The following is a 25,802-nucleotide window of genomic DNA, read 5'->3' on the forward strand; positions in this document are numbered from 1 at the left end:
GCGCGGGAAATTCAATTCAAAACGCTGGAGCGATGGGTGAGGACGGACTCGGAAGAGAAGTAAATAAAATAATGACGGTTAGCCCAAAGGTGGCGTGTGCCGTGGGTAATGGCGGCGATGCTCAGGGAGAACAGTGTGATGGCCAGAGCAGAGGAGCGGAGCGGGAAGAGGACGCGGCGGGGGAGACGGAGCGCTCGGGCGGGAGGAGTCCCGGGCTCCCCGTCAGCACCGCTGCTTTCAGGGAGGCTCAGCGCCACACAGCTGCTGGCAGCAAGGACGCGTGTGAAAACGCACCAAACATCAGAGCAGAACAAGGAAACGGAGAGGAAGAGAAGGAAAATAAAGATGGCACCGGAGCACCAGAGAGCCCGCAGGACAACAGTAAGTGTCGGTTTAGCTCAAACTGGGGATAGGTTACGCAATTCCGCCATATTGTTTTCATTAACTGCGCATGCTCCGCCTTTCCAATGCAGACGCGTGACCGTTGCTATGCAAGTGTTTACAAATCCGCCATATTGATTTTCACTTTCCATTCACTTAAAAATCTTTATTGAAAACGGGAACAAAATACAAATACAGTTATGAATACAAACAACAAACCAAGAGCCAGGGGGAGTTTTCAAATAAAAACATTGAATAATGAGCACAAATGAAAAGTTTTAGCAGCTTTCTTGTTTTAGAAAGAAAGCAAAACTTTATTCATCACACACTTGACATTTCCTCTCTGAAATTAACCCATCTGAAGCAGTGAACACACACATGAGCAGTGAGCACACACCCATACCCAGAGCAGTGGGCAGCCATGCTGACAGCGCCCGGGGAGCAGTTGGGAGTTAGGTGCCTCGCTCAAGGCCGCCTCAGCCCAAGGCCGTCCCATATTAACCTAACCGCATGTCTTTGGACTGTGGGGGAAACCGGAGCACCTGGAGGAAACCCACGCAGACGCAGGGAGAACATGCAAACTCCACACAGAAGGGCCCTCACCGGCTGCTGGGCTTGAACCCAGAGTCGGAGATTATTTTGATATACTGTTGAGTTTCCTTTTCAAATGCTATAAGTAAAGGTTTTGAATGACTGACTAAACTTGACTTTATGAATATGGTATTTTCCTAAAATGATCAAATTTATTATGTATAATTTTTTTTCTGGGTGGCACGGTGGTGTAGTGGTTAGCGCTGTCACCTCACAGCAAGAAGGTCCGGGTTCGAGCCCCGTGGCCGGCGAGGGCCTTTCTGTGCGGAGTTTGCATGTTCTCCCCGTGTCCGCGTGGGTTTCCTCCGGGTGCTCCGGTTTCCCCCACAGTCCAAAGACATGCAGGTTAGGTTAACTGGTGACTCTAAATTGACCGTAGGTGTGAATGGTTGTCTGTGTCTATGTGTCAGCCCTGTGATGACCTGGCGACTTGTCCAGGGTGTACCCCGCCTTTCGCCCGTAGTCAGCTGGGATAGGCTCCAGCTTGCCTGCGACTCTGTAGAACAGGATAAAGCGGCTACAGATAATGAGATGAGAACTTTTTTTCTGTTTTTGCTTTTGTTGTTATGGAAACCAAACAGTACATATTTCCAACACAGAGGAAAAATCAGAGTCAAGCTTGGCTGTAATGTACTGGGTTATTTCTGTCCAGAATGTGATGGTAAAGGGACGTTGCCAGAACAGGTGCGTTATTGTTTCCAGGTCCGTCTCGCACAATGAGCAGTCCACACAAATGTCTCTCTTAAACTTAAGCAGATAACGCTTGGCAGGATAGTATCTATGAATCAGTTTGAAAGACACCTCCCTTAATTTGTTTGTAAGGAAGTATTTGTATGGAAGGTTCCACATACTGGTCCAGTTTAGGTCACCAACAAGACCAGTCCAGTACTGAACCACAGAGGGGATCGTGGTGATATCTGCCTGGAATAATGTGCAGGTATTGCGATTATTGTTCTTGGATGTGACAGAGAAGCATACATGACCCACTGAGGTCAATATGGGGTCCAGAGACGGTAAACAAACCGGTTTTTCAGCCCCTCTTAGAAGGGTTAGGATACCAGAGGGAATGGCATCCATTACAATGGCCAACTCTTTTGGGGTAACAGGAAAACCAAATGTTTGGAGGAACTCAGAACAATTTAGCACATTTTCATTATCAGTGAGTAGCTGGGTTACTAGAATTATATTGTTATTGAACCAGGGTTGAAAAAAAAAAAGGATTTATTTTTCTATTTAATGTGCTGATTATTCCAGATGAAGCATCTATGTGGGGAGAAGTCGCGTTTATAAATGAATGACCATGCCAAGAGCATTTGTTTATGGAAATTGGACAGGATTAGGGGGAAGTTTATTTTATAATCACGTAAGAGTACGTATTCAAGGCCTTCAATCGTAGAGAAAATGTACCCGGGTATAAAGTTCCATGTGGATGTGGGATTATGTAGAAACTGTTTTATCCAATTAATTTTAAAGGTATTATTAAGGATAGTAAAATCAAGAAAGTTTAGACCACCAGAATCATAAATGTTCATAAAAACAGATTTTTTTTCACGTAATGTATCTTGTTTTCCCAAATAAAATTGGACAGTAACTTATCAATGGCATTACAGAGCTGTTTGTCGACGGACAGGAGGGTAGCTGTATATCTAAGACGGGATAATCCTTCTGCCTTTGTCAGTAATATTCGTCCTTTCAAGGATAAATCTCTCTGAAGCCATAGGGTTTTTTTTCCTTGTCTTATCAATAATTAAAGTTTTCAGAGCATCTCATCTCATTATCTCTAGCCGCTTTATCCTTCTACAGGGTCGCAGGCAAGCTGGAGCCTATCCCAGCTGACTATGGGCGAAAGGCGGGGTACACCCTGGACAAGTCGCCAGGTCATCACAGGACTGACACATAGACACAGACAACCATTCACACTCACATTCACACCTACGCTCAATTTAGAGTCACCAGTTAACCTAACCTGCATGTCTTTGGACTGTGGGGGAAACCGGAGCACCCGGAGGAAACCCACGCGGACACGGGGAGAACATGCAAACTCCACACAGAAAGGCCCTCGCCGGCCCCGGGGCTCGAACCCAGGACCTTCTTGCTGTGAGGCGACAGCGCTAACCACTACACCACCATGCCGCCCTTTCAGAGCATCTATCTACCTGATTTCTCACAATGGTAATCCCGAGATAATTGAGCTTGTCTTTGATTGGTATGTTGCAGATGTGGGTAGTGTCACAGTCTTTAAGAGGAAATGGCTCACATTTCTTCAGGTTTAAGCAGAGTCCAGAAGCTGCAGAGAATAGATCTATTGTTTGGATAGCAATGGGAACTTGGGGAGCATCTTTTAAGAATAATGTCGTATCGTCTGTCAGCTGGCTAATTATAATTTCTCAATCTGCGATGAAGATACCTTTTAATGGGTTATTTTTAATATGGGTGGAAAGTAGTTGTGTGTGTATAGAAGGAATAAATAGAGAGATGCGGAGCAGCCCTGCCGGATGCCCTGCTGTAATTCATATCTTGGGGAAGTCCCATTTTTTAGTCTGACGGAGCTGTTGTCTTTGGAATACATAGTTTTAACAGCTTTACAAAAAATATTCACCAAATCCAAAATGTTTAATTGTTTGAAATATCAAGTTATGTTCTATCGTATCAAAGGCCTTATAGAAGTCCAGGAAGATGATGAGACTGTTGTCAGGACACAAGAATGAATAATCGATTTATGTCTAAAACAAGCCGAATATTGTTGATGTGTCTCCTTCTCATAAATCCAGACTGGGTCTCGTCAATAATTGGATCTAAGACATTTTTTAAGCCGTTTAGCAAATATTGAAGCAAAGACTTTGTCGTCATTGTTCAGTAACGAAATTGGTCGCCAATTATCAATAAGTAGGGGATCCTTTTTGGGTTTGGGGATCAAAGTAATCAGGCCTTGTGTCAGTGTAGGAGGTAGAGTTCCCTGTTCTACACTTTCTAACATTAACATTACCTTAAGTAGAAAGGGAGCTCGATCTTCTGTAAAGGTCTGATAAAATTCTGCAGAGAGGCCATCAACTCCAGGAGATTTGTTAGTTTTGAGATGTTCGATCGCATGGATGACTTCCTGTAAAGTTATAGTTTCATCGCACATTACTCTGTCATCTTCAGTGATTCGAGCGACGTTGTTCAGAGGGTTCAAGAACGTAGTTGTTGAATGATGACAATTTTTGGTTTTGTAGAAATTGGAGCAGAATTCTGTAACAGTGCAGCAGATCATCAGTAACAGTGCCGTTAATACGGAGTCGTTGGATTAAACTGAGCTTCCCGTGATGTCTTTCTAGGTTGAAAAAATAGGCTGAGTTCTGTTCACCTTCTTCAAACCGTTTCTTCCTTGACCTGACAAAGGCACCTTTAGCCTTGTTTAAGTAAATTTCATTTAGATTAATTTGTTCCAAAATCAAATCTAGTCTTTCCTCTTCTGACATATCAGCAGGTTTCTTCTGGAGCAACAAAATTTTAGAGACCATCCTCTCTTCTTCCAGCCTACGACTGTTGGTTAAGGTACTGCCATAATTTCTCAAGTACTGACCAGCTTTAAATTTAAAAAGTTCCCAATTACTACCAAAAGCATCCTCACTGTGCTAGAAACACCTCATGGATGCAGTGGGACGCATCCTCAGTGATGTATCCTGGGGTCCTCGGGTGTTTCGGGTCTCGCAACATCATACACCCTCACCCAGGCGACCCAGCCGGGGTTGATCGAGCCCCGACTTGCGTCCCAGTAGCAGTCCACGGATCACCCCTTTTAATCCAAAGCCACCGTGTGGCTTTCTCTGCGGCTTCGCTTGCGGATGCAATGGCCCTCTTCTTAGCTGCTCCTACAATGCCCAAGCTGCTCAGGACTTTGCAGAGGGAGCGCCCTGCAAAACCCCTACAGCCGACTTCTATGGGCTCGTAGGAGGTTCTCCAACCTCTCTCCCTGCACTCTTCCACCAGCTCCTGGTACTTGGCTCTTTTCCTCTCATTGGCCTCCTCAAGACGCTCTTCCCAGGGAACTGTTAGTTCCAGAATGATGAGGTGTTTTGAAGCCTCAGATGTTATCACCACATCTGGACGGAGAATTGTTGCGGCCACATGTTGGGGAAACCTCAGCTGCTTTCCCAGGTCGGCCTGCAGCTGCCAGTCATTTGCCGTGTGGAGGAGGCCTGTTATATGTTGGCGTGCTCGGGGTTTCTCTCCAGCTTTTACGAAGGAGACTGCCTTCTTTGGGGCATGATGGTGCTTGCAGGAGCTGATGGCAGAGGTTAAGCTTTCAGCAACTGCCTTAAGCACCTGGTCATGGCGCCACCGGTAGCGGCCATCAGCCAGGGCCTTTGGGCAGCAGCTGAGATGATGTTCTAAGGAGCCTCTATCAGAGCACAGAAGGCAGGAGGGTGTCTCACTCTTTCCCCAGACATGGAGGTTCACTGGGCTAGGCAGGACGTCATAGACAGCTTGCACTAGGAAACGGACCCGGTGGAAGTCTGCCTGCAAGATATTTGTCCAGGTGATCCTGCGCTGTAGTGCGCTCTCCCACCTTGTCCATGCTCCCTGTTGCCGGAGTCCCACTGCCCTGCTCACACGCTCTTCCTCCACGCCTGCTCGGACCTCCTCCTGGATCAGGTGGTGTCTCTCCTTACCGTGGGTCTGGCTGATCAGGGTCTTTGGGTAGTAACCCAGGCCTGCTCTTCCTGTTGCCACGGTGCCCACCAGTGCCTTCTGTCTTAGGCGAGACTCTGCCACCTCTGCTCTCCCAGCCTTCCACTTCCTTCCTGTCCTCACCTTGATGCCGGCTGCTCAGACCTTGCTTTGTTCCAAAATTTCATTATTATCCTCTTCATGCCTGATTTTACTTTCTCATGTTGTAGTAGCGAGCTCTTTAGTTTCCAGTAAGCACTCTTACATGCTTTAGTCGAAGCAGAATGCAAGGGGATAAAAATGGAGACTGCATTATGATCTGTTAATGGCGTTGTGATAATATTAGCTGATACCAATGTTCAAGTTAGAGCTGTGCAATATGGGAAAAAATGAATATCCCGATACATTTTCTCCATTTCACGATATACAATATATATATCTCGATATATTTAAATCTCCTCTAAAGGACCCCATGAAATCTAACTTTTACTCTTTACTGTTTTCACTACAATCCCTGCAGATTAAATAACATTCTTGGTTAACTTTACAGGTGGTTTTCAACAACTTATTTTAAATTTTCATGTTGGTGATTAATCACAATTGAATTGAAATAAGACTATTTTTATTCAACAAAGATGTGGCACAAACTGCAAAAACAATCTTGAAAATTGCAGCAAAGGGGCAACACAATACAGAGCTGCTCAGAGCTCAAACCAATAAAGTGCAAGCTCAACACTGAGAGACATTTAGCCTAAATAAGAAAAGTGCTCTTTCATTAAATTATTTTAAATAGATCTCCAAGCTATTAACCTGACTACTGAGAACCACTGGAACATTCACAATAGAGAGAGAGATTGAGGGAGAGAAGAGAGAGATCTGCAAAATATAATTTCTCTTTTTGCACACTTTTGAACTGAATGTTTTCTGGCTCTGCCTCTCAGATGTGTACAATTCCGGAATTGTCTTCTCTGTAAACTGTCTGCGACCAGGCAACTTGTATTTGGGATCGAGTGTGTTTAGTAATTTTTGGAAGCCTGGTTTTTCCACTATACTAAGATGACATGACAGGTTTTTTTTTTTTTTTGCACACTTTACAAACTGGCGTTTGCTGTTCCACGTCCTCCTCGCAATATCCAAAAAAATGCCAGATGACTGACCCCTTACTAGTTCTTTTAGGAACCAATTCGTCCGCTTCCATTTTTAATGTGTCGCTGAAATTGACAGAGCTTACACGGTAGCCTACGCAACACCAGCGATTGCACGAACTGAGTCAGCGCTGTAAACCGAAACTAGAAAATCTTCCCGCCGGCAGTGTTGCCAGATACTGCTGATGTTTTCCAGCCCAAAATATGTTTAAAACCGCCCAATTGGGCGGGAAACCGCCCAATCTGGCAACACAACCGAAACTAGAAAATCTTCCCGGAAGTTCCTTTCAGCACCGAGATGTCGCCCGGGATTGGTTGGTGAGTGCGTGACGTTTTGTTTTCTTTACCCTTAGGCAGCCTCTCAGGTTACTGCCTGAGGGACAGGGAGAAAACCACCGGGAAAGGTTTTAAACAAATGCAATAAACACAAGTTGGAAGATGACCATAAAATACTCGATAGTTACGATATAATAATTTTATGTATCGCACACAGAATTTTCGGCCATATATTCGATATATCGCACAGCCCTAGTTCAAGTTATCAGAAACCAGCCAGAAGTCTAACTGTGATTACCTGGTGGCATTTCTATTACTCCATGTAAAGGCCTTAGGGTTCGGATATTTATTCCTCCACACATCAGCGAAGTTAACTTGAAACTGTTAGTGCAAAGATTTTTCATTAACTGCGGTAGGATTACGCAGAGGCCAACAGTCCAAATTGTGATGTAATATCCTGTTGAAATCTCCCACTATTACAATACCTGAGATTGGAAAGTTATTAAAGGTATTTTGGATATGCTTCTCGAATGTTTCAAGTAGTATATCATTCTCTTTGTGCGATTTATAGCCATATATATTAACAATTGCCAGTGTGAAGTTTTCAATGGTTAACACTTGGAGAATAAAATGACCTGAAGCATCACAGATAACATGGTCCCGGGAAAAGCTGTAGTTTAGAGTAGTAACACCGGCAGAATGTTCAGATCCATGAGCCTGCCATAGATCATTACCCCACTGGGATCTCAAAAATCTTCTATCATCAGGAATTGAATGTGACTCTTGAATAAAACACAAATCATTTTTGTGCTGCTTGGCAAACAAAAATAAAGCTTCACGCTTAACACTATTTCTTAACCCCCTGGCACTGAGAGTAATGATAGATGACGTATTAACAACAATAAACAGAATAATATATGTGACAAAAATAAGTTGACCTTAGAAAGTATAGTCTCTCTATCAAGAGCTGAACCATCTTGAGTTCTGTGTAAAGTGTACAGTGAAACATATTAAAACTGGGGAGGCACCCATGTTCTCACTTGGCAACTTAAAGGAAATGTGCAGAACCTTTTGTTTTTTAAATAAATTTGAGTGGATAGTATCTCCATCCTTGACTCTTGTATGCTGCATAAATGGGGAAAAAAATGTATACATTTTTGAGAGTTTAAATCGACCGCAAAGTTGGCATTCGAGCTGCCCCACTGAGCCAGCCAGCCCTGAGTGCGTGATAGGGCTGTGCGATGTCCCCTTAATTGGCATCGACGATGTTTACAGTGCAAACATCGTGATGGACGATGATATCGTGGGCGGGGGGGATTTTAATACATTGTTGTTGTTGTTGTTGTTGTTATTATTATTATTATTATTAGATACTCATCCGAGGCTTTGGCACGTAAAGGAAAAAAAAAGCGCTAGGTGATGTGGAATATTTGGCCTTGATAACGGATATGTGGTCCAGCTGCAACATGATGCCCTATATGTCAGCTACCGTACATTATGTGGACCGAGAGTGGGCAATGCAGTCCAAATGCCTGCAGACGAGTTTCATGCCAGAGACGCATTCAGCGGACAATTTAGAAGACGCATTGCGCGAGACACTTGCCGAATGGAAAATAGAGGAGAAAAAGATCGCCTGTATAACAACGGGGCGAATATTGTCACAGCCATCAGGCAATTGAAATGGCCGTGGTTAAGTTGTTTTGGGCACAATTTGAACCTGGCCATAACCAACTCGCTTGCGCAACAGTGGGCCAGTACAGACCGAGCGTTTGGAGTTTGCCGAGCAGTCAACACTGCGTTTGCGCACAACTGGCTTCCGAGAGATGAGCTGCGCAAAGCGCAGGTGGAAATGAACCTCCCCGAGCACTCACTGATCACGGCAAGATATTAATCAGCTCCAACAATGAAAGACTAGTATTCAAACTATGAGAAGAAACTACACTTAAGCTATTACTCATTGTTTATTTACACCATATCAATTGAAGATGCGTTTCAGCCTTTAGTGCGCACCTGAACGCGCTAATTTTTCCAATTTATTAGTGTTTGAATTATTGCACCAGCTTTTAAAATCATGATTTTTTTTTTTTTTTTTACTGTCTTTACATTTATCAGAATCACCTTCATTCTTCCATTTGGTTTGACATTATGGCTTAGAGTGGACCATTTTGTGTCTGAAAGTAGGCCTATTTACCAGATTAAAGTTATTTGACTTCTGCCGAAGTCTGCGCTTCACTGCCGTTTGATAAGGTGCAATATTTCCCGACTGAAGTCGTTAATAGTGGCTATTTGTTTGAACAACATGACAAATTTTACATTAAAAGTAGAGTGTAGGCTAAAAAATGAAGTCGAAATGTATTAGTAGCATACTGTATTTGTGTAACCACGTTTGTTCACTAGCACGTCCCTGCACCATAGCCTACGTGAACAAGCGGTAATAGGATATTACTTTATAATGATTTATATAATTATGTATTTATATATGTTATATAATATATTTATATATTAAACAAAACTAACTAAACTAACAAAAAACTAACTTTTTAGGTTAAATAGGCCCAGATGATACCGTATATGCATGTTTATGACAGGAGGGGGCGTGGTATCACGATGGTGGCTCTCCATCGTGATGGATGACCACCATCGTCGATGGACGATGGCATCGTCTATCGGCACAGCCCTAGTGCGTGACGTCACAGCAAGAACCGGTTTTAAGGCCGAGGCCTTTTACAGCTACAGACCAAAGTCATATAAATAAAAATTATAACTTATGCAATGTACATGCATGCATTTTCACTGATAAAACGTAAAAGGCTAATTAAATAATCAGATGAACTGAGACAATCCCATTCTGAAGCAAATTAAATAATCTTATACCGGTAACTTAAACACGCAATACAAGTTACATGTATTAATCTAAATGCAGGGAAACAACGAGTGGTGGTGTTTTGTATCCAAATGAGAGTCGGAGCTTACCTGTCTATGTTCTCGCTTCTTGAAGGCCGACCTTGTGGCCGATTTGTTTTGAAACAATCTGACTTTCAGTTGTTCGTTCAGTTCTCCGTTCATTCGCTTCTTCCACGTAAGGACGAGATATTGCTGCTGAGGCAAGCATATCCAGCGGAGAAATCAGACGGCTGGTTCGCTCGTTCTCCATTCTCTCCATACTGAGTACTCCGCCATTACTGCTCGACTCAGGCAATTACTAAACCCCGGGACAGGACATCACCGGTTTTAGCAACAACCGTGGGGAGGTCACTGCCCGAGCGATATGATGTCCCGTTCCGTCCTGGGTTTTAGCAACAACCCTTGGCTTACACACCGGGAGGACTGGTGCAACTGAACTTGCTTTCCTTTTCTTGTAGTTTTATTTTCCTTTAATTGTTGGTACTGCACCCTCTTTCAATACGGGCTTATAGCCAACGCTCCTTAACAGATCAGAGGTCTCGTACGAGTCTTCAGTAAAATGAGCAGAGGAGAGGCCATTTCGTAGGTGCCCAATGTGCCCGTGAACTACTCGCAAAACGCGTCCGAATCTTTGCAGTTTGAACATTCTTGGGCCATGAATGCAACGTAAATTCACCTTCTGTCATGTTGCTGCACCGGCCAAAAACACATCTACGTGGCATGGCGATAAATTAGCTCAAAATGGAGGATCGGAGTTGCAGTCGGCTCTGTGTTTTAGTATAGCGGAAATGGCGATGAGACCGATAGACTTCCTGCTGTGACGTCACAGACATTAAGGTCATTCACTCAGACCCCTACCTCTATAAATCACTTTAATCGTAAAAATTACGATATTAGATTTATTGGTAACACCTTAAAACTATTCCTGTGCCATTCTTGAAGTCTCGAGGCATTTATAAACAAAAAGTGAGGCCATGGTTCTGCGTATATGCTTTAAGCCTTCTCAGTCCTTACATATTATACACAAAGCGCAGGGCTCCAGGTGAAATGTTTATCAGCTTCAGGTAGTTGGGAACAGTTTAGTCCCATTAGCAAAGGCTCGTCCTCCAATGAAATACGCCGTCTTTGCAGCTTTCCAGACTGCGTTGTGGTAGAAACGGTTGGTAAACTGTAGAATGATCCCTCGAGGCTTGGGGACCTCTTTCCTTGGCTGGCCGAGTCGATGCACTGTATCACGTGCGTCATGGAATTTCGCTTTATACTCTGGAAGGATCGTCTGACAGATGTGTATCACCTCTGTGTGGGCGTCTTGCTCCTTACACTCAGCCACTCCATACAGATACAGGTTCCAACAGCATGAGTAGTTCTCCAGCTCGGTGACTCGATGTTCCAGAAGGGTCACTTTTTTTCCTCCGTCTTGTGGGCTCGAGCATCAACTTGTCACCTTCCCCTTTACCTCTCGAATCTCGGTGCAGGCAAAATCAACAGTTTTCTTAAGCCCCTCTATCTCCATTGTATTATCAGTTATCAGCTTCTCCATATTTTCCAGATTATCAAGTCCTGTGTTTAAGACGTCTGAAATTTTCTGCGCTATGCCCCTGCTATCTATATCCAGGGAGCGCTGCGATTTCGGCTGCTTTGCCGCAGGGGGTTTGGATGGCGTTATGGCTGGTGTAATTGGAAGAGGAGGAAACTCCTGAGTCCACAAGGGAAATCACAGGTGTATCTGCCATGTAGCAGTCATGCAAGTTGTGCACAAGCAGGTTCTCCCTCGCTATCGGTGCCTCCATGCTGCCGTTGTGACGCACTAGCTTAGCAACGTAATCAGCTGAAACGTGTTTTCTCAACGTGTCGTTATATGGCAACGGTTCTTCATGACATAATCACTCCTGAGTTAACACAACGCACTCACCACTGCTCTAGGGTACTTCGAGTAATATGAAGTATCATAACTATGCTTCACTTAATTGTAAGTTTGACTGTGCTCAGCTCCCGAACAAACATGCACACATGCCGCCGTCTTGCCACCCCCCCTCCCACTTTTGCTGTACTTTACCAAGCCTAGCGGCGTTTGAGTGAATTTAAGCAGGGGTTTGGGGGCGGCAGGCCCCGTATTATCAAAAATGGGACTACTACTATGGTGGGTTTTTAAACAGTTTCACGCACCTGCATCGGAAAGGCGGAGCATGCACAGTAAATGAAAACAATATGGTGGAATTGCGCCCGCTAAAGCGCAAACTATCCGTTTTTGATAATATGGGGGCTGCTGCCCCTGAACCCCTGCTTAAACTCGCTCAAACGCCGCTAGGCACGGTAAAGTACAGGGAAAGTGAAAACCAATATGGCAGATTTGTAAACACGTGTACAGTAACGGTCACGCACCTGCATCAGAAAGGCAGAGCATGCGCAGTAAATGAAAACAATATGGCGGAATTGCACCCGCTGAAGTGCAAACTATCCTTTGTCTGTGCTTTGGGATTGGTTGTTTGAGGGTTAGGGTCATACATTGTATGTGTGTACATATGTGGGTATGTATTTATTTATATATACACACGCATGCGTGTGTGTAAAATATTAGACACCAATCAGACTAGGTTGCACCAAGAAAGCATAATCTTTGCATTGGATGCAGTCAAACTTTATTTTGCTTTGGTTTTATAGAAACGTGAGGTCAACTCAATTGTCACTCTTTTGTCTTAAATTTTTGATTTAAATTTCAGGTTAAGGTTAATTTTAATCATCAATGAAGTGGTTTTAATTCTTAAAATGGCATCATATATGAGAGAACCGAAAAAGTTCCTCAAATGAATGGTCTTATGAAAGTTTACACTCAAAAGCAAGTAATTAGACTGTGCAATCCATCATATCAGACATTTGTGAACTACCCATAATTCATGGGTTTTGATTCAGTTCAATCTCGTACTTCCGAGTAGCGAACAAAAGGACTGCCAATTTAACTGGGTTTTGAAAAAATGGTTTTTAATCTCAAAATATAAATAATAAACATGCAGCCAAGACTTGACATGAAGCCTTTTCTGTGACTTGTCCTATGATTGTGCTTGTCCAAAGCCCAAGTCCACAATCCCGGAAGACCCAACAGTCTCGGCATCTCTTCTTTTCTTCCCATTCAAACAGCAATAGCTAATTTGAGCAATAGTACAAAAAAATGCTGTGTACATCTTTGACTAAATTGAAGAACATTGTGATTTGAAGGTTTCCTACCTGGACACATGCCTGGACAGCAGGAGTCTGACTGTAGCCAAGTGTCTGCACAGCAGTTTGTGTGCGATTATGACGATGAGTCGATTGCGAGGAGAGCTCGAGAGGAGGGCCGTGTTGACGTGGTTTTTCCAGGGAGCGTGACGCAGGATGGCTGTTGCAGATTCGTCTGTGAGTTGCTCAAGTGTGTCCTGTACCAGAGACAACAGCTGCCCATGACCTATGACCAGATGGTTTTCTTTCAAAAGCAGCAGCTCACAACCTCACAGGTGAGAAAGAGAGCGGGCATGTCAAAAACGCAAAGACTCAAAGACAGAATAAGCGAAACAGTGCTGTAATACAGGTTTATTCAATGATGAGAATGATTGATTGATTACAAGGACATCCAGTGGACATCTTTACAACAGCATGATGTTCACAATAGAAAATGTTTATAGTGTGAAATCAATTCAGCAGGACAAACTATTATCAATCCTGGCAGTTTTCAATCAAGTGATTATCATTTTTCATTAATAACAGGGCTTTGAGTTTTTCCATATAGGTGATGTGGTGCTCAGTACCCCCCCCCCCCCCAAAAAAAAATGAATTAAATAATCATCAGGTTCATGTTAATCTAATCTGTCATAAGACGACACCTTTTTTTTCCTGAAGGTTTGAAACCAAATATGGCATTAAATCAGAAAAGGGCAAATGCTCACAAATGTTCATTTACCTGTCATCAAGGTAAACGGTAGCTAGCTTGAAGAATCTAAATTATGAAACATTGTTTTTAGCACTTTTTTTTGTTGACCACATAATTCCATATATGTTCCATATGTTATTTCATAGCTTTGATGTCTTCGGTATTGTTCTACAGTGTAGAAAATAGTCAACATGCAGAAAAAAAACCTGTGCGTAGGTGTATTCAGAGTTTTTTGACTGGTACTGTACAGTCCATGTAATGGACAAAGACAAGATATTTCATGTACAAACTGATCAACTTTATTGTTTTTATAAATATACACTCCATAATTTGATGTCTGCAACATGTTTGAAAAACGTTGGGACAGGGGCATGTTTACCAATGGGTTCTATCACCTTTTCTTTTAAGAATACTCACTGTTTGAGAAATGAGGGCATTAATTGTTGATGTTTGGAAAGTGAAATTCAGGCAGGCCAGTTTAACACCTGCACTCTCTTACTATGAAGTCACACTGTTGTAACGTGCAGAATGTGGCTTGGCATTGTCTTGCTGGAAAAAACAGGAACAGCCATGAAAAAGATGATGTCTGGATGGCACCATGTGTTTCTCCAAAACCTGTATATACCTTTCAGCATCGTGTCTTCATAAATGTGCAGGTCTGCATGCTATGGACACAAACACACACCCATACTGTTATAAATGCTGGCTTTTGAAGTTTGTGCTGGTAACAATCTGGGTGGCCCCCCCCTTTTTTTTTTTTTTTTTTAAAAGCCTGGAGGACACAATGTCTATGACTTTCCAAAAACCACAATTCGAAACGTGGACTTGTCAGACCACAGCACACTTTGCGTCAGTCCATCTCAGATGAGCTCGGTCGGGCCCAGAAAATCTGGTGACGTTGTTGATGTATGGCTATCTCATCTCATTGCATGGTAGATGCAGTGGCAAACTGTGTTCACCAACAATGATTTTCAGAAGTGTTCCTGAGCCCATGTAGTAATATCCTTTTTACAGTCATGTGGCTTTTAATGCATTGCCACCTGAGGGGTCGAAGGTCACGGGTGTTCAGTGTTGGTTTTCAGCCTTTCAATGACTTCTCTGAAGCTTTTGACAATATTCTGGATTGTAGATGGCGAAATCCCTAAATTTTTTTTGCAATTGTATATTGAAATGTTGTTCTTAAAGTGCCATTCCACCATTGGATGTATTCTTTGGCATAAAATACAATATATTTTGACAACATATATAAATGGTATCACTAGATAGAGAAATCTTTTAGCTTCAAAATGATATATCAAACATAATTTTTTGACAACGACAAGTATATTAATTTTGCGACCAAAGTCACCTACCCTTTTAATTTCCACGTGTGATGTCATCGGCAGGTTCCCCTTCTTGTGTACCACGTGACGTGCCACATATCATCAGCAATGGCGGATAGAACGCGATAAAAATAATACCAATAAATCTAGCTAACTGAAAGATTAACTCAATTTTTCGCAATTTTTTTGGCCCCCATATATGAGGAGAAATGACACACTCACTTTGGGGGTTTCCTGGTCTAAAAATAGACCGACACGTGGTACACAAGAAGGGGAACCTGCCGATGACATCACGTTTCACTACCGCGCGGAAATTAAAAGGGTAGGTGACTTTGGTCGCAAAATTTATATACTTGTCGTTGTCAAATTATGTTTGATATATCATTTTGAAGCTAAAAGATTTCTCTGTCTAGTCATGTTGTCATAAAATATATTGTATTTTATGCCAAAGAATACATCCAATGGTGGAATGGCACTTTAAAGGGATGAACCTCACCCTATCCTTGTTTGAATGACTGAGCCTTTCAAGGATGCACCTTTCATACCCAATCCTGAAACCATCACCTGTTACCAGTTTACCCGTAGAATGTTCCAAACGGGTGGTTTTTTTTGAGCATTCGAAAACTTTCCCAGGCTTTTGTTGGCCCGTCCCAACTTTTTGGAATGTGTTGCAGGCATCAAATTCAGAACGAGTGTGTATTTACAAAAGCAAAGTTTCAGTCTGAACATTAAATATCTTGTCTTTGTATTTTCTTCAGTTGAATATAGGTTGAAAAGGATTGCATTCTGTTTTTATTTACATTTTACCCAAGCTTTTTACAATTGGCGTTGTATGTATTCATGTAAAACAAAGAAATTATCCAGCATTCTGCTGTTCTTTCTTTCATTCATTCATCTTTGGGAACTATATTTTTATACTTGTAATGGTTGAGTATGTTCAGTAATATTCCATATTGTGAAAGTTTGGCAGTTATTTTAATGACAAAATATGATCGTAACTATCAGTGTAATATATAAATTATAATAACAGTATTCAGTGCTGAGCGTAAATGAGTGCACCCCCTTTGAAAAGTAACATTTTAAACAATCTCTCAATGAACACAAACAATTTCCAAAATGTTGACAAGACAAAGTTGAATATAACATCTGTTTAACTTGTAATGTGAAAGTAAGGTTAATAATATAACTTAGATTACACATTTTTCAGTTTTACTCAAATTAGGGTGGTGCAAAAATGATTGCACCCCACAACAAAAACTACTACATCTAGTACTTTGTATGGCCTCCATGATTTTTAATGGCAGCACCAAGTTTTCTAGGCATGGAATGAACAAGTTGGCGACATTTTGCAACATCAATCTTTTTCCATTCTTCAACAACGACCTCTTTTAGTGACTGGATGCTGGATGGAGAGTGATGCTCAACTTGTCTCTTCAGAATTCCCCATAGGTGTTTGATTGGGTTCAGATCAGGAGACATACTTGGCCACTGAGTCACTTTCACCCTGTTCTTCAGAAATCCAACAGTGGCCTTAGATGTGTGTTTAGTCATGTTGGGAAAAGTGCACGATGACCAAGGGCACGGAGTGATGGTAGCATCTTCTCTTTCAATCTAGAGCAATACATCTGTGAATTCATGATCCCATCAATGAAATGCAGCTGCCCGACACCAGCAGCACTCATGCAGCCCCACATAAGGACACTGCCACCACCATGTTTCACTGTAGGCACCAGGCATTTTCCTTTGCATTCCTTACCTTTGCGACACCATACAGTTTTTGAAGCCATCAGTTCCAAAAACATTTATCTTGGTCTCATCACTCCAGAGTATAGAGTCCCAGTAGTCTTCATCTTTGTCAGCATGGGCCCTGGCAGACTCTAGGTGGGCTTTTTTGTGCCTGGGCTTTAGGAGAGGCTTCTTTCGTGGACGGCATCCATGCATGCCATTCCTCTGCAGTGTACGCCGTATTGTCACGGTAAATAGTCACCCCAGTTTGACTTTGTATTTCTTTAGATAACTGCAGTAAACTCGCATGCCGATTTTCTTCAACCCTTCTCATCAGAAGACGCTCCTGTCGAGGTGTGAACTTCCGTGGACGACCTGGACATCTCTGTGAGATGGTTGCAGTTCCATCTTTCTTAAATTTTTGTATCACTTTTGCTACAGTATTCTGACTGATAAGTAAAGCTTTGCTGATCTTCTTGTAGCCTTCACCTTTGTGGTATAAAGAAATTATTTTCTTTGGGGAATTCTGAAGAGACAAGTTGAGCATCACTCTCCATCCAGCATCCAGTCACTAAAAGAGGTCGTTGTTGAAGAATGGAAAAAGATTGATGTTGCAAAATGTCGCCAACTTGTTCATTCCATGCCTAGAAGACTTGGTGCTGTCATTAAAAATCATGGAGGCCATACAAAGTACTAGATGTAGTAGTTTTTGTTGTGGGGTGTACTCATTTTTGCACCACCCTAATTTGAGTAAAACTGAAAAATGTGTAATCTGTTATATTATTAACCTTACTTTCCCGTTATAAGTTAAACAGATGTTATATTCAACTTTGTCTTGTCAACATTTTGGAAATTGTTTGTGTTCATTGAGATATTGTTGAAAATGTTACTTTTCAAAGGGGGTGCACTCATTTACGCTCAGCACTGTATATCTGTTGGAGTTTTAGTGAGTCAGGTGATCTTGGCAAAATTGGTTTGTCTACCTTTTAAATGTTCTGATATCTTGCATATTTATGTCCAAGTTCAGATTTATATACCGTGTACATGCTCTCAGATCTGTGTGTCAAGCACATGACAACTACTCTCTTCCCACAGTTGGAGGAAGGAGCAGTGAGGAAATCCATCAAGCCCTCAGGAGACTCAATTTGGCAGCGGTGCCAGCGGACACTGCGGGAGCTGGATGAGGTACTGGGCCACCTGGAGGTGCTCTTCTCCCTCAGTTATGTCCCCTGTGTGCTTTTCATGCTAGGAGGCTCTGGGATTCTTCCCACGGAGTTATACGAGATCAACATGGAGGCTTTGGTGCAAGGAGGCAATGACAGGAGTTTGAGAACTTCCCTGTGTTTGAGGCGTCTGTTTCGCACCCTTTTCGTGGCGGATTTGCTTTCTGACGTTAAGCCAGTGCGCCTCATGGGCACCACGGTCATGGCGCTCGCCCACCGGGACTGTGGTGTAGCATGGTTCAAGCCAAAAGTCGACTTCAGAGTTCCCACGAGAGTAAAGAGACAGGTGATCTCGTTGGCCAGTGGCACTCCTGGAAGCGGCCAAAGAAAAGCAGACACGAGAGATTGGGATGATTATATATGGTTTCAAACACCTGTGACTATTAAGGGTTTCTGTAAATGACACTGTCCTCAAGGCAGGTAAATGCATGGTGCTGAAACTTCAGGGATTGATTTAGAGGACACCTGATGAAAACCTCAAAACTGAGCGAGTTATGTTTTATTCATGAATTGATTTTTAATTAAATGTCATTTAATTCACCTATTTATTAAGTAGTCGTCTCTATCATTCATGCGCTTCCCTTTCAGAATTCTAGTTACATTTTATTGTGGAGAAACAACAACTTTGACGGAGAATACAATTTCAACATGTCAAATTGTGTGATGAACATAACAGCAAGTCTAAATTATATGCATAGTGTAAGTTTTTATTTTATACCCCAATAATATTTTATACATGGTGATGAGATTTGCAAGTATTCTGTTAAAAAGTTCCAAGACAAACTACGAATTTTTTTTTTCTTCAGTTTGTGAATATGAATTTTGTAGTAGTTTTCAGTTAAATTAATGAATAAAATGGCAGACTAAATACATTAACAAGTTTTGCAAGGTTGACTTATTGCCAGAGGTTTTCTAGGTCAAGTTATTCATCTACTGTGTCTCAAGGCAGTGTTGGTAAAGCTTTCTACTTGTATATTCTCCCCCATCCTTAGCAATGCAAGTTGTATTCTATCAGGCAATAGAATTCACAAATTATTTAGCCTTCTTGCTCTCTACTTTCTTCACAAATTGCAACAAGTCTTGAGCAAGCAGTTCTGGTTCCTCAAAGGCTGCAAAGTGCCCCCCTCTGGGCATGTAGGAGTAAGAGCGGATATCTGTGAACTTTGAGCTGGCCCAAACCCAAGGACAATGAAGCAGCTCGTGGGGAAATGCTGCCAGTCCAGTCGGTACGTAAACTTTTGTTCTGGAGACAAAATGCAGACATCAGTCAGGTTTTTAAAGATTGGTTGAATTGGTCAAACCAAGCAAAAGAAGGCATGACAAGCATGCATGTTCCCATCATACTTTTAACAATTGCAGCTAAATATTATTTTGCCACTTTGATTCAGAAAGATTTCAACTTACACACTGTCCACTCTTTCAAAGAAGTTTTTGCCCAGATTCTCTTTGTAGAAGCGCATTGAGGGGATGATGGAGCCTGTAGTCCAGTAGATCATGACGTTGGTGAGGAGATCATCCAGACTGAACTTCCTATGGCAGGGCACAAGTTTTTAGTACTGACACAACACAACTATTTTGTTTAGGGCTGCACAACATGGACATCATTGCAATTTGTGATCGATATTACAATAAGACCACAACCGCAGAATGTGATTACCTCCGCCAAGGAGGTTATGTTTTTGGTAGTGTTGGTTTGTTTGTTGGTTGGTTTGTCTGTTAGCAACAATACGGAAAAAGTTATGAATGGATTGCTCTGAAATTTTTTCCAGAGGTGTGACTGGGCACAAGTAACAATCCATTAAATTTTGGCGGTGATCTGGATCACCGTCTGGATCCCGGAATTTTTTAAAGGATTCTTGACGGAGGTCTGCGCTCTCCGAGTGCTTTGCTAGTTTCATATGGAAACCCTACATTTCATTGAAAATAGTCCAAAGACAACATATGAAATTTTGAAACTGACATTTATTGTTTATTGAAAACTATATGCTCATTTTTGAAACGTGCTGCTGGCATTAAATTCAAAAAGTAAGAACAGGGCCTTGTTTACCACTGTGTTGCATCACCTCTACTTTTAACAGCACTATGTAAAAGTTTGGGAACTGAGTAGACCAATTGCTGTAGTTTTGAAAGTGAAATGCATCCCATTCTTACCTGATCTACAATTTCAGTTGCTCAGTAGTTTGGGGTCTCCTTTGTCATATTTTGAGCTTCATAATGCACTAAATGTTTTCCGTGGAAGACAAGTCTGGACTGCAGGCAGGCCAGTTTAGCACCCAGCCTCATTTACTACAGAGCCAGCTGTTGGGTGTGGAGAATTTGGTTTGGCATTGTCTTTCTGAAATAAGCAAGGCCTTCCTTAAACAAGGTGTCATCTGGATGGCAGCATGTTGCTCCAAAACATGTGTATATATCATTCAGCATTACTGGAGCTGTGTGTGAGATACAGTGGGGCAAAAAAGTATTTAGTCAGTCACCAATTGTGCAAGTTCTCCCACTTAAAAAGATGAGAGGCCTGTAATTTTCATCATAGGTACACTTCAACTATGAGAGACAAAATGAGGGGGAAAAAAAATCCAGAAAATCACATTGTCTGATTTTTAAAGAATTTATTTGCAAATTATGGTGGAAAATAAGTATTTGGTCAATAACACAAGTTCATCCCAATACTTTATATACCCTTTGTTGGCAATGACGGAGGTCAAACGTTTCCTGTAAGTCTTCAAGGTTTTCACACACTGTTGCTGGTATTTTGGCCCATTCCTCCATGCAGATCTCCTCTAGAGCAGTGATGTTTTGGGGCTGTCGCTGGGCAACACGGACTTTCAACTCCCTCCAAAGATTTTCTATGGGGTTGAGATCTGGAGACTGGCTAGACCACTCCAGGACCTTGAAATGCTTCTTACGAAGCCACTCCTTCATTGCCCGGGCGGTGTGTTTGGGATCATTGTCATGCTGAAAGACCCAGCCACGTTTCATCTTCAATGCCCTTGCTGATGGAAGGAGGTTTTCACTCAAAATCTCACAATACATGGCCCCATTCATTCTTTCCTTTACACAGATCAGTTGTCCTGGTCCCTTTGCAGAAAAACAGCCCCAAAGCATGATGTTTCCACCCCCATGCTTCACAGTAGGCATGGTGTTCTTTGGATGCAACTCAGCATTCTTTCTCCTCCAAACACGACAAGTTGAGTTTTTACCAAAAAGTTCTATTTTGGTTTCATCTGACCATATGACATTCTCCCAATCCTCTTCTGGATCATCCAAATGCTCTCTAGCAAGCTTCAGACGGGCCTGGACATGCACTGGCTTAAGCAGGGGGACAGGTCTGGCACTGCAGGATTTGAGTCCCTGGCGGCGTAGTGGGTTACTGATGGTAGCCTTTGTTACTTTGGTCCCAGCTCTCTGCAGGTCATTCACTAGGTCCCCCCGTGTGGTTCTGGGATTTTTGCTCACCGTTCTTGTGATCATTTTGACCCCACGGGGTGAGAGCTTGCATGGAGCCCCAGATCGAGGGAGATTATCAGTGGTCTTGTATGTCTTCCATTTTCTAATAATTGCTCCCACAGTTGATTTCTTCACACCAAGCTGTTTACTATGCGTAGTTTTCACTGACGTCATGGCATTCCGGGGAACGCCCTCCAGTTGCCATCTTGTGGGGCAAACAAAACGGACCATCGCCATTACCGGCTACGTTATCTCGGACGAATTTATGAAGTTATATAGTCAGTTTTCTAAAATAAAAATCAATGTCGGCAAAATCAAGCAAACAGAAGTATATAGACACATTAGACGACATCTCACAATAACGGTATGCAGCCAAACTGGCCTTGATTGGGGGAATTGACCCCTATGAAGTGGACAAAGATGCATTTTCAAGTGCCTATGCAGGGCTGCCAAAGCCTGAAACTGCCAAAGCCTGCTCCAAAGCCTGAAACTGACTTCATCAAACTTTAAAGGCTGTCTGATATATACAACTTTATATATTCTACAGCACACCTTTTGGCAGATGCCGCCTTTTTCACGGCTGAATCGCGCAGATCCAATTTTTTTTTTTTTTTTTAATGGGGGGGGGGGCGTTGGAGTGTCTGATTATAATTTCAAAGTAAATTCTGTATTAAAATTTTACTAAATAAGCAAATGCCGTTACAGTCCATGAAACATAGGAAGTATAAGGATGAGAAAAAAAACAGTTTAAATTGGAAAGCTGTGCACATTTGCGCGAAGCTGCGCACATTTGCACAGCTTTCCGATTTAAACTTTTTTTTTTTTTCTCATCCTTAAACACAATTGATTGTTTATTTAAACAACTTACCACTTATAAAATGATCGGAGCAGACTTTGCTGTGTTTGGAAGGCTGATAATCCTTGCGGTTGATTCTCGCAAGCCATAGATTTCTCCTTTGTATGCGGAGTTTTTGTTTGCTCGCCTTCATGCTCCCGTACAGTGGGAATTCCATAAAAGCTCTGCTTGACTTCATCATCTGACCTATTACGACAGCCGTGAATACAACAGGTGTGCACCATTGCTAGCTTTAAATAGCCTGCTTGGGTTCTTTTTGAAGACTTTGTACTCGCGCATTACAATGTGTGCTCAGTGACCCGTACGGTAAGCTTGACCCACAAGATGGCTGCCACTAGGGAATCCCCGACTCTGTGACGTCATGTGAAAACTATGTATTGCAGATTCAGTCTTCCCAGCCTGGTGCAAGTCTACAATTTTGTTTCTAGTGTCCTTTGACAGCTCTTTGGTCTTGGCCATAGTGGAGTTTGGAGTGTGACTGTTTGAGGTTGTGGACAGGTGTCTTTTATACTGATAACGAGTTCAAACAGGGGCCATTAATACAGGTAACGAGTGGAGGACAGAGGAGCCTCTTAAAGAAGTTGTGACAGGTCTGTGAGAGCCAGAAATCTTGCTTGTTTGTAGGTGACCAAATACTTATTTCACCGAGGAATTTACCAATTCATTAAAAATCCTACAATGTGATTTCCTGGATTCTTTCCCCCCATTCTGTCTCATAGTTGAAGTGTACCTATGATGAAAATTACAGGCCTCTCTCATCTTTTTAAGTGGGAGAACTTGCACAATTGGTGGCTGACTAAATATTTTTTGCCCCACTGTATATAAAAATGTATAAGCTACCCATGTCATGTGCACTAATGCCCCCAATACCATCACAGATGCTGGCTTTTGAACTGTGCACCGATAAGCTGGATGGTCCCTCTCCTCTTTAGCCTGGAGGACGTGGTGTCCATGATTTCTAAAAAGAGTTTAGCCTTTTGATTCGTCAGACCTCGGGACAATTTTCCACTTTGCCTCAGTCCAGACAAGGTGGCGGTGTTTCTGGATATTGTTTATATCTGGTTTTAACTTGCATTTGTGGATACAGTAATGAACTGCTTTCACAGACGATGTTTTTTCTGAAGTGTTTCTGAGCCCATACAGTGATTTCCATTACAGACACTGCTTTTAATGCAGTGTCTCCTGAGGGCCTGAAGATCGCAGGCATCCAATGTCAGTTTTCAGCCTTGTCTCTTGCATACAGAGATTTCTCCAGATTCTCTGAATCTTTTAATGATATGTGCCATAGATGATGTGATCCCCAAATTCTTTGCAGTTTTACATTGAGGAACGTTATTCTTAAACTGTTGCACTGTTTGCTCAGTCTTTCACAGAGCGGTGAACCCCTCCCCATCTTTACTTCTGAGAGACTCCGCCTCTCTGGGATGCTCTTTTTAAACCCAGTCGTGTTACTGACCTGTTCCTAGTTAACCATATTATGTTAAAAAAAAGACATTTCCAGTCTTTTTTGCCCCTGTCCTAACTTGATGAAACATGTTGCTGCCACGAAATTCAATCAATTTTCAAAGAAAAAAAAACTCAGTTTTAACATTTGATATGCTGTCTTTGTACTATTTTCAAGGAAATAAGTATCAGGTTTCCATGATGCACAAATCACGTTCTGTTATTTGTTTTACACAGCATCCCAACGTTTTTGGAATTGGGTTTTTTTTTTTTTCTCTCGCATTAATATAAATTATGTATTCACCTTAGTCCTGAGACTCAACATGCTCCGTTATCAGTGTGTGTTTTGGTTATTGCCCCAACCTGAGTCCAAATTCCAAAGTCATTTCCCTGAACACTACTTGCACTTTACCCAGCGTATATTTGTTCAAGATAAATACCATTTATTGAAAAAGCTACACGTTGACACTCCCCCCCCCCCCCCCCCCCCCCAAAAAAAAAAAAAAAACCAAAACAAAACCTTGAACTGCTTTGGTCGTCTCATTTAAAAGCTAAGCGCCAAAGTAGAAATATGCCTCTGTTTTTCACTCCTGATTCCTCATTTACTTTCTCACCCGGAGTGATGACAAAGGTTCGTGACCCATTTAAACTTTCCAGCTGTCCAACTGTGTTGCAGAGGACAGCACAGCTTAAGAATTTGGACGAGTAAAAGCCAAAAAAAAAACCTCTGAAATTTAAATCTATGAAAAACAGATTCTTCTTTAAATGGTGAACAGGGCTTTGAGATTGAACATGCTTGTAGTTGGTCATAGTATAGACTAATTGAAACACCCATTCAAAACCTGTCCTGTTCTGTTCTCAAAGCAAGTTTAAAAATCACGAGGTGTTCATGGCTGAAATTTGAGTGATTCCAATTACCAAAAAAAAAAAGTTCCCTGATTTTCTCGTGGCCAATTCTCACCCACATCACAAGCCGGTTACCAACCAGGGAAGGCGAAGGCCATCGTGTGCTTCCTTCAAGGCATGTACCACCAAATGACCACATATTTTCAAATTGCTGCTCATGCAATATCAGGCAGCAGCATGTGTTGTTGTAATTAACTGGGGAGAGATGCCACCCCTCCCTCCCGGAGATCACAGGCCACTTTTGTTCTCTTGATGTCCTGGCCACGAATGGCTGTGATTCGAACGCACAATCTCTGAATGAAAGGGTAAACGCTTTTCTGTTGCGCCACTCAGGGTGTTCATTGTGGAAATTTGCGTTTTTAAAAATAATTCTTTACCTCTCTAATCCCCCATCGTCAAGGTCCCTGTTCTTAGAATCGGTCCAGGTGCTGAACTTCTCCATGATATAGGCAGCCAAACCAACTGGAGAATTATTCAGCCCACAGCCTGTCAGAGGAGACAAACTCCAGCAAATTAGAGTGCAAAAGCAAAGTGTGGGACCTGAACCAACTAACTTGCCCCATCCTCAGCTTTAACCTTGACAGTATTCAAACATTCCATTTTTTACAAATCTTAAGTGACACACATGCAAGCTTTGTGATTACTGAAGCATCTGTTTAAATGTGCTATTCTTGTGGAACACAGGTTTTGCAGAACTAATTGTAATAAAAGTGACCGTAGGATACCTGCAGTATCAGGTTTGGTAGCTTGGATGTGCATGTAACCAGATTCTTTCAGTATTTCATACACGTTCTTTTGCATGTAAGGATAGAGACGTCGCACGTCCTCTCTGGTGAAGCCTACCAGGAAGGGCAGGTAACGGCCGATGATGAGAGACAGGACTGTGATAACGCCTCTTGCTCTGGCATTGATCATGTTAAGATGCAAGCCCTTAACGCACCTTTTGTCAAAGAGATGAGAGACAGAAAGAGTGTAAAAATTCCAGTAATTTCATAGAAAGCAGTTGTAATGGAGGCAAATGTTTACCCCCCC

At 42.3% G+C, this 25,802-nt stretch overlaps 2 protein-coding genes across 2 annotated transcripts in view; one reads left to right on the forward strand and one right to left on the reverse strand.

Annotated features, from left to right (window-relative positions):
• mad2l1bp (MAD2L1 binding protein) lies at positions 1 to 18,669 on the forward strand. Its single transcript, XM_060925475.1, has 3 exons — positions 1 to 381; positions 13,164 to 13,438; positions 17,994 to 18,669. The coding sequence occupies exons 1-3, from the start codon at positions 33 to 35 to the stop codon at positions 18,522 to 18,524; spliced, it is 1,155 nt and encodes a 384-aa protein (XP_060781458.1). The 5' UTR covers positions 1 to 32; the 3' UTR covers positions 18,525 to 18,669.
• Positions 18,614 to 25,802, reverse strand: part of ephx5 (epoxide hydrolase 5) — a 16,881-nt gene continuing 9,692 nt past the window's right edge. Inside the window, exons 6-9 of the mRNA XM_060925474.1 lie at positions 25,496 to 25,710; positions 25,148 to 25,256; positions 19,526 to 19,651; positions 18,614 to 19,364 (exon numbers count right to left, since the gene is read on the reverse strand). Of these exons, the coding sequence (XP_060781457.1) occupies positions 19,154 to 19,364; positions 19,526 to 19,651; positions 25,148 to 25,256; positions 25,496 to 25,710 (661 nt within the window). The 3' untranslated portion in view covers positions 18,614 to 19,153. The remainder of the gene's footprint in view (positions 19,365 to 19,525; positions 19,652 to 25,147; positions 25,257 to 25,495; positions 25,711 to 25,802) is intronic.

Source organism: Neoarius graeffei, chromosome 7 (assembly GCF_027579695.1).
Source record: "Neoarius graeffei isolate fNeoGra1 chromosome 7, fNeoGra1.pri, whole genome shotgun sequence".
NCBI classification, from domain to species: domain Eukaryota; kingdom Metazoa; phylum Chordata; class Actinopteri; order Siluriformes; family Ariidae; genus Neoarius; species Neoarius graeffei.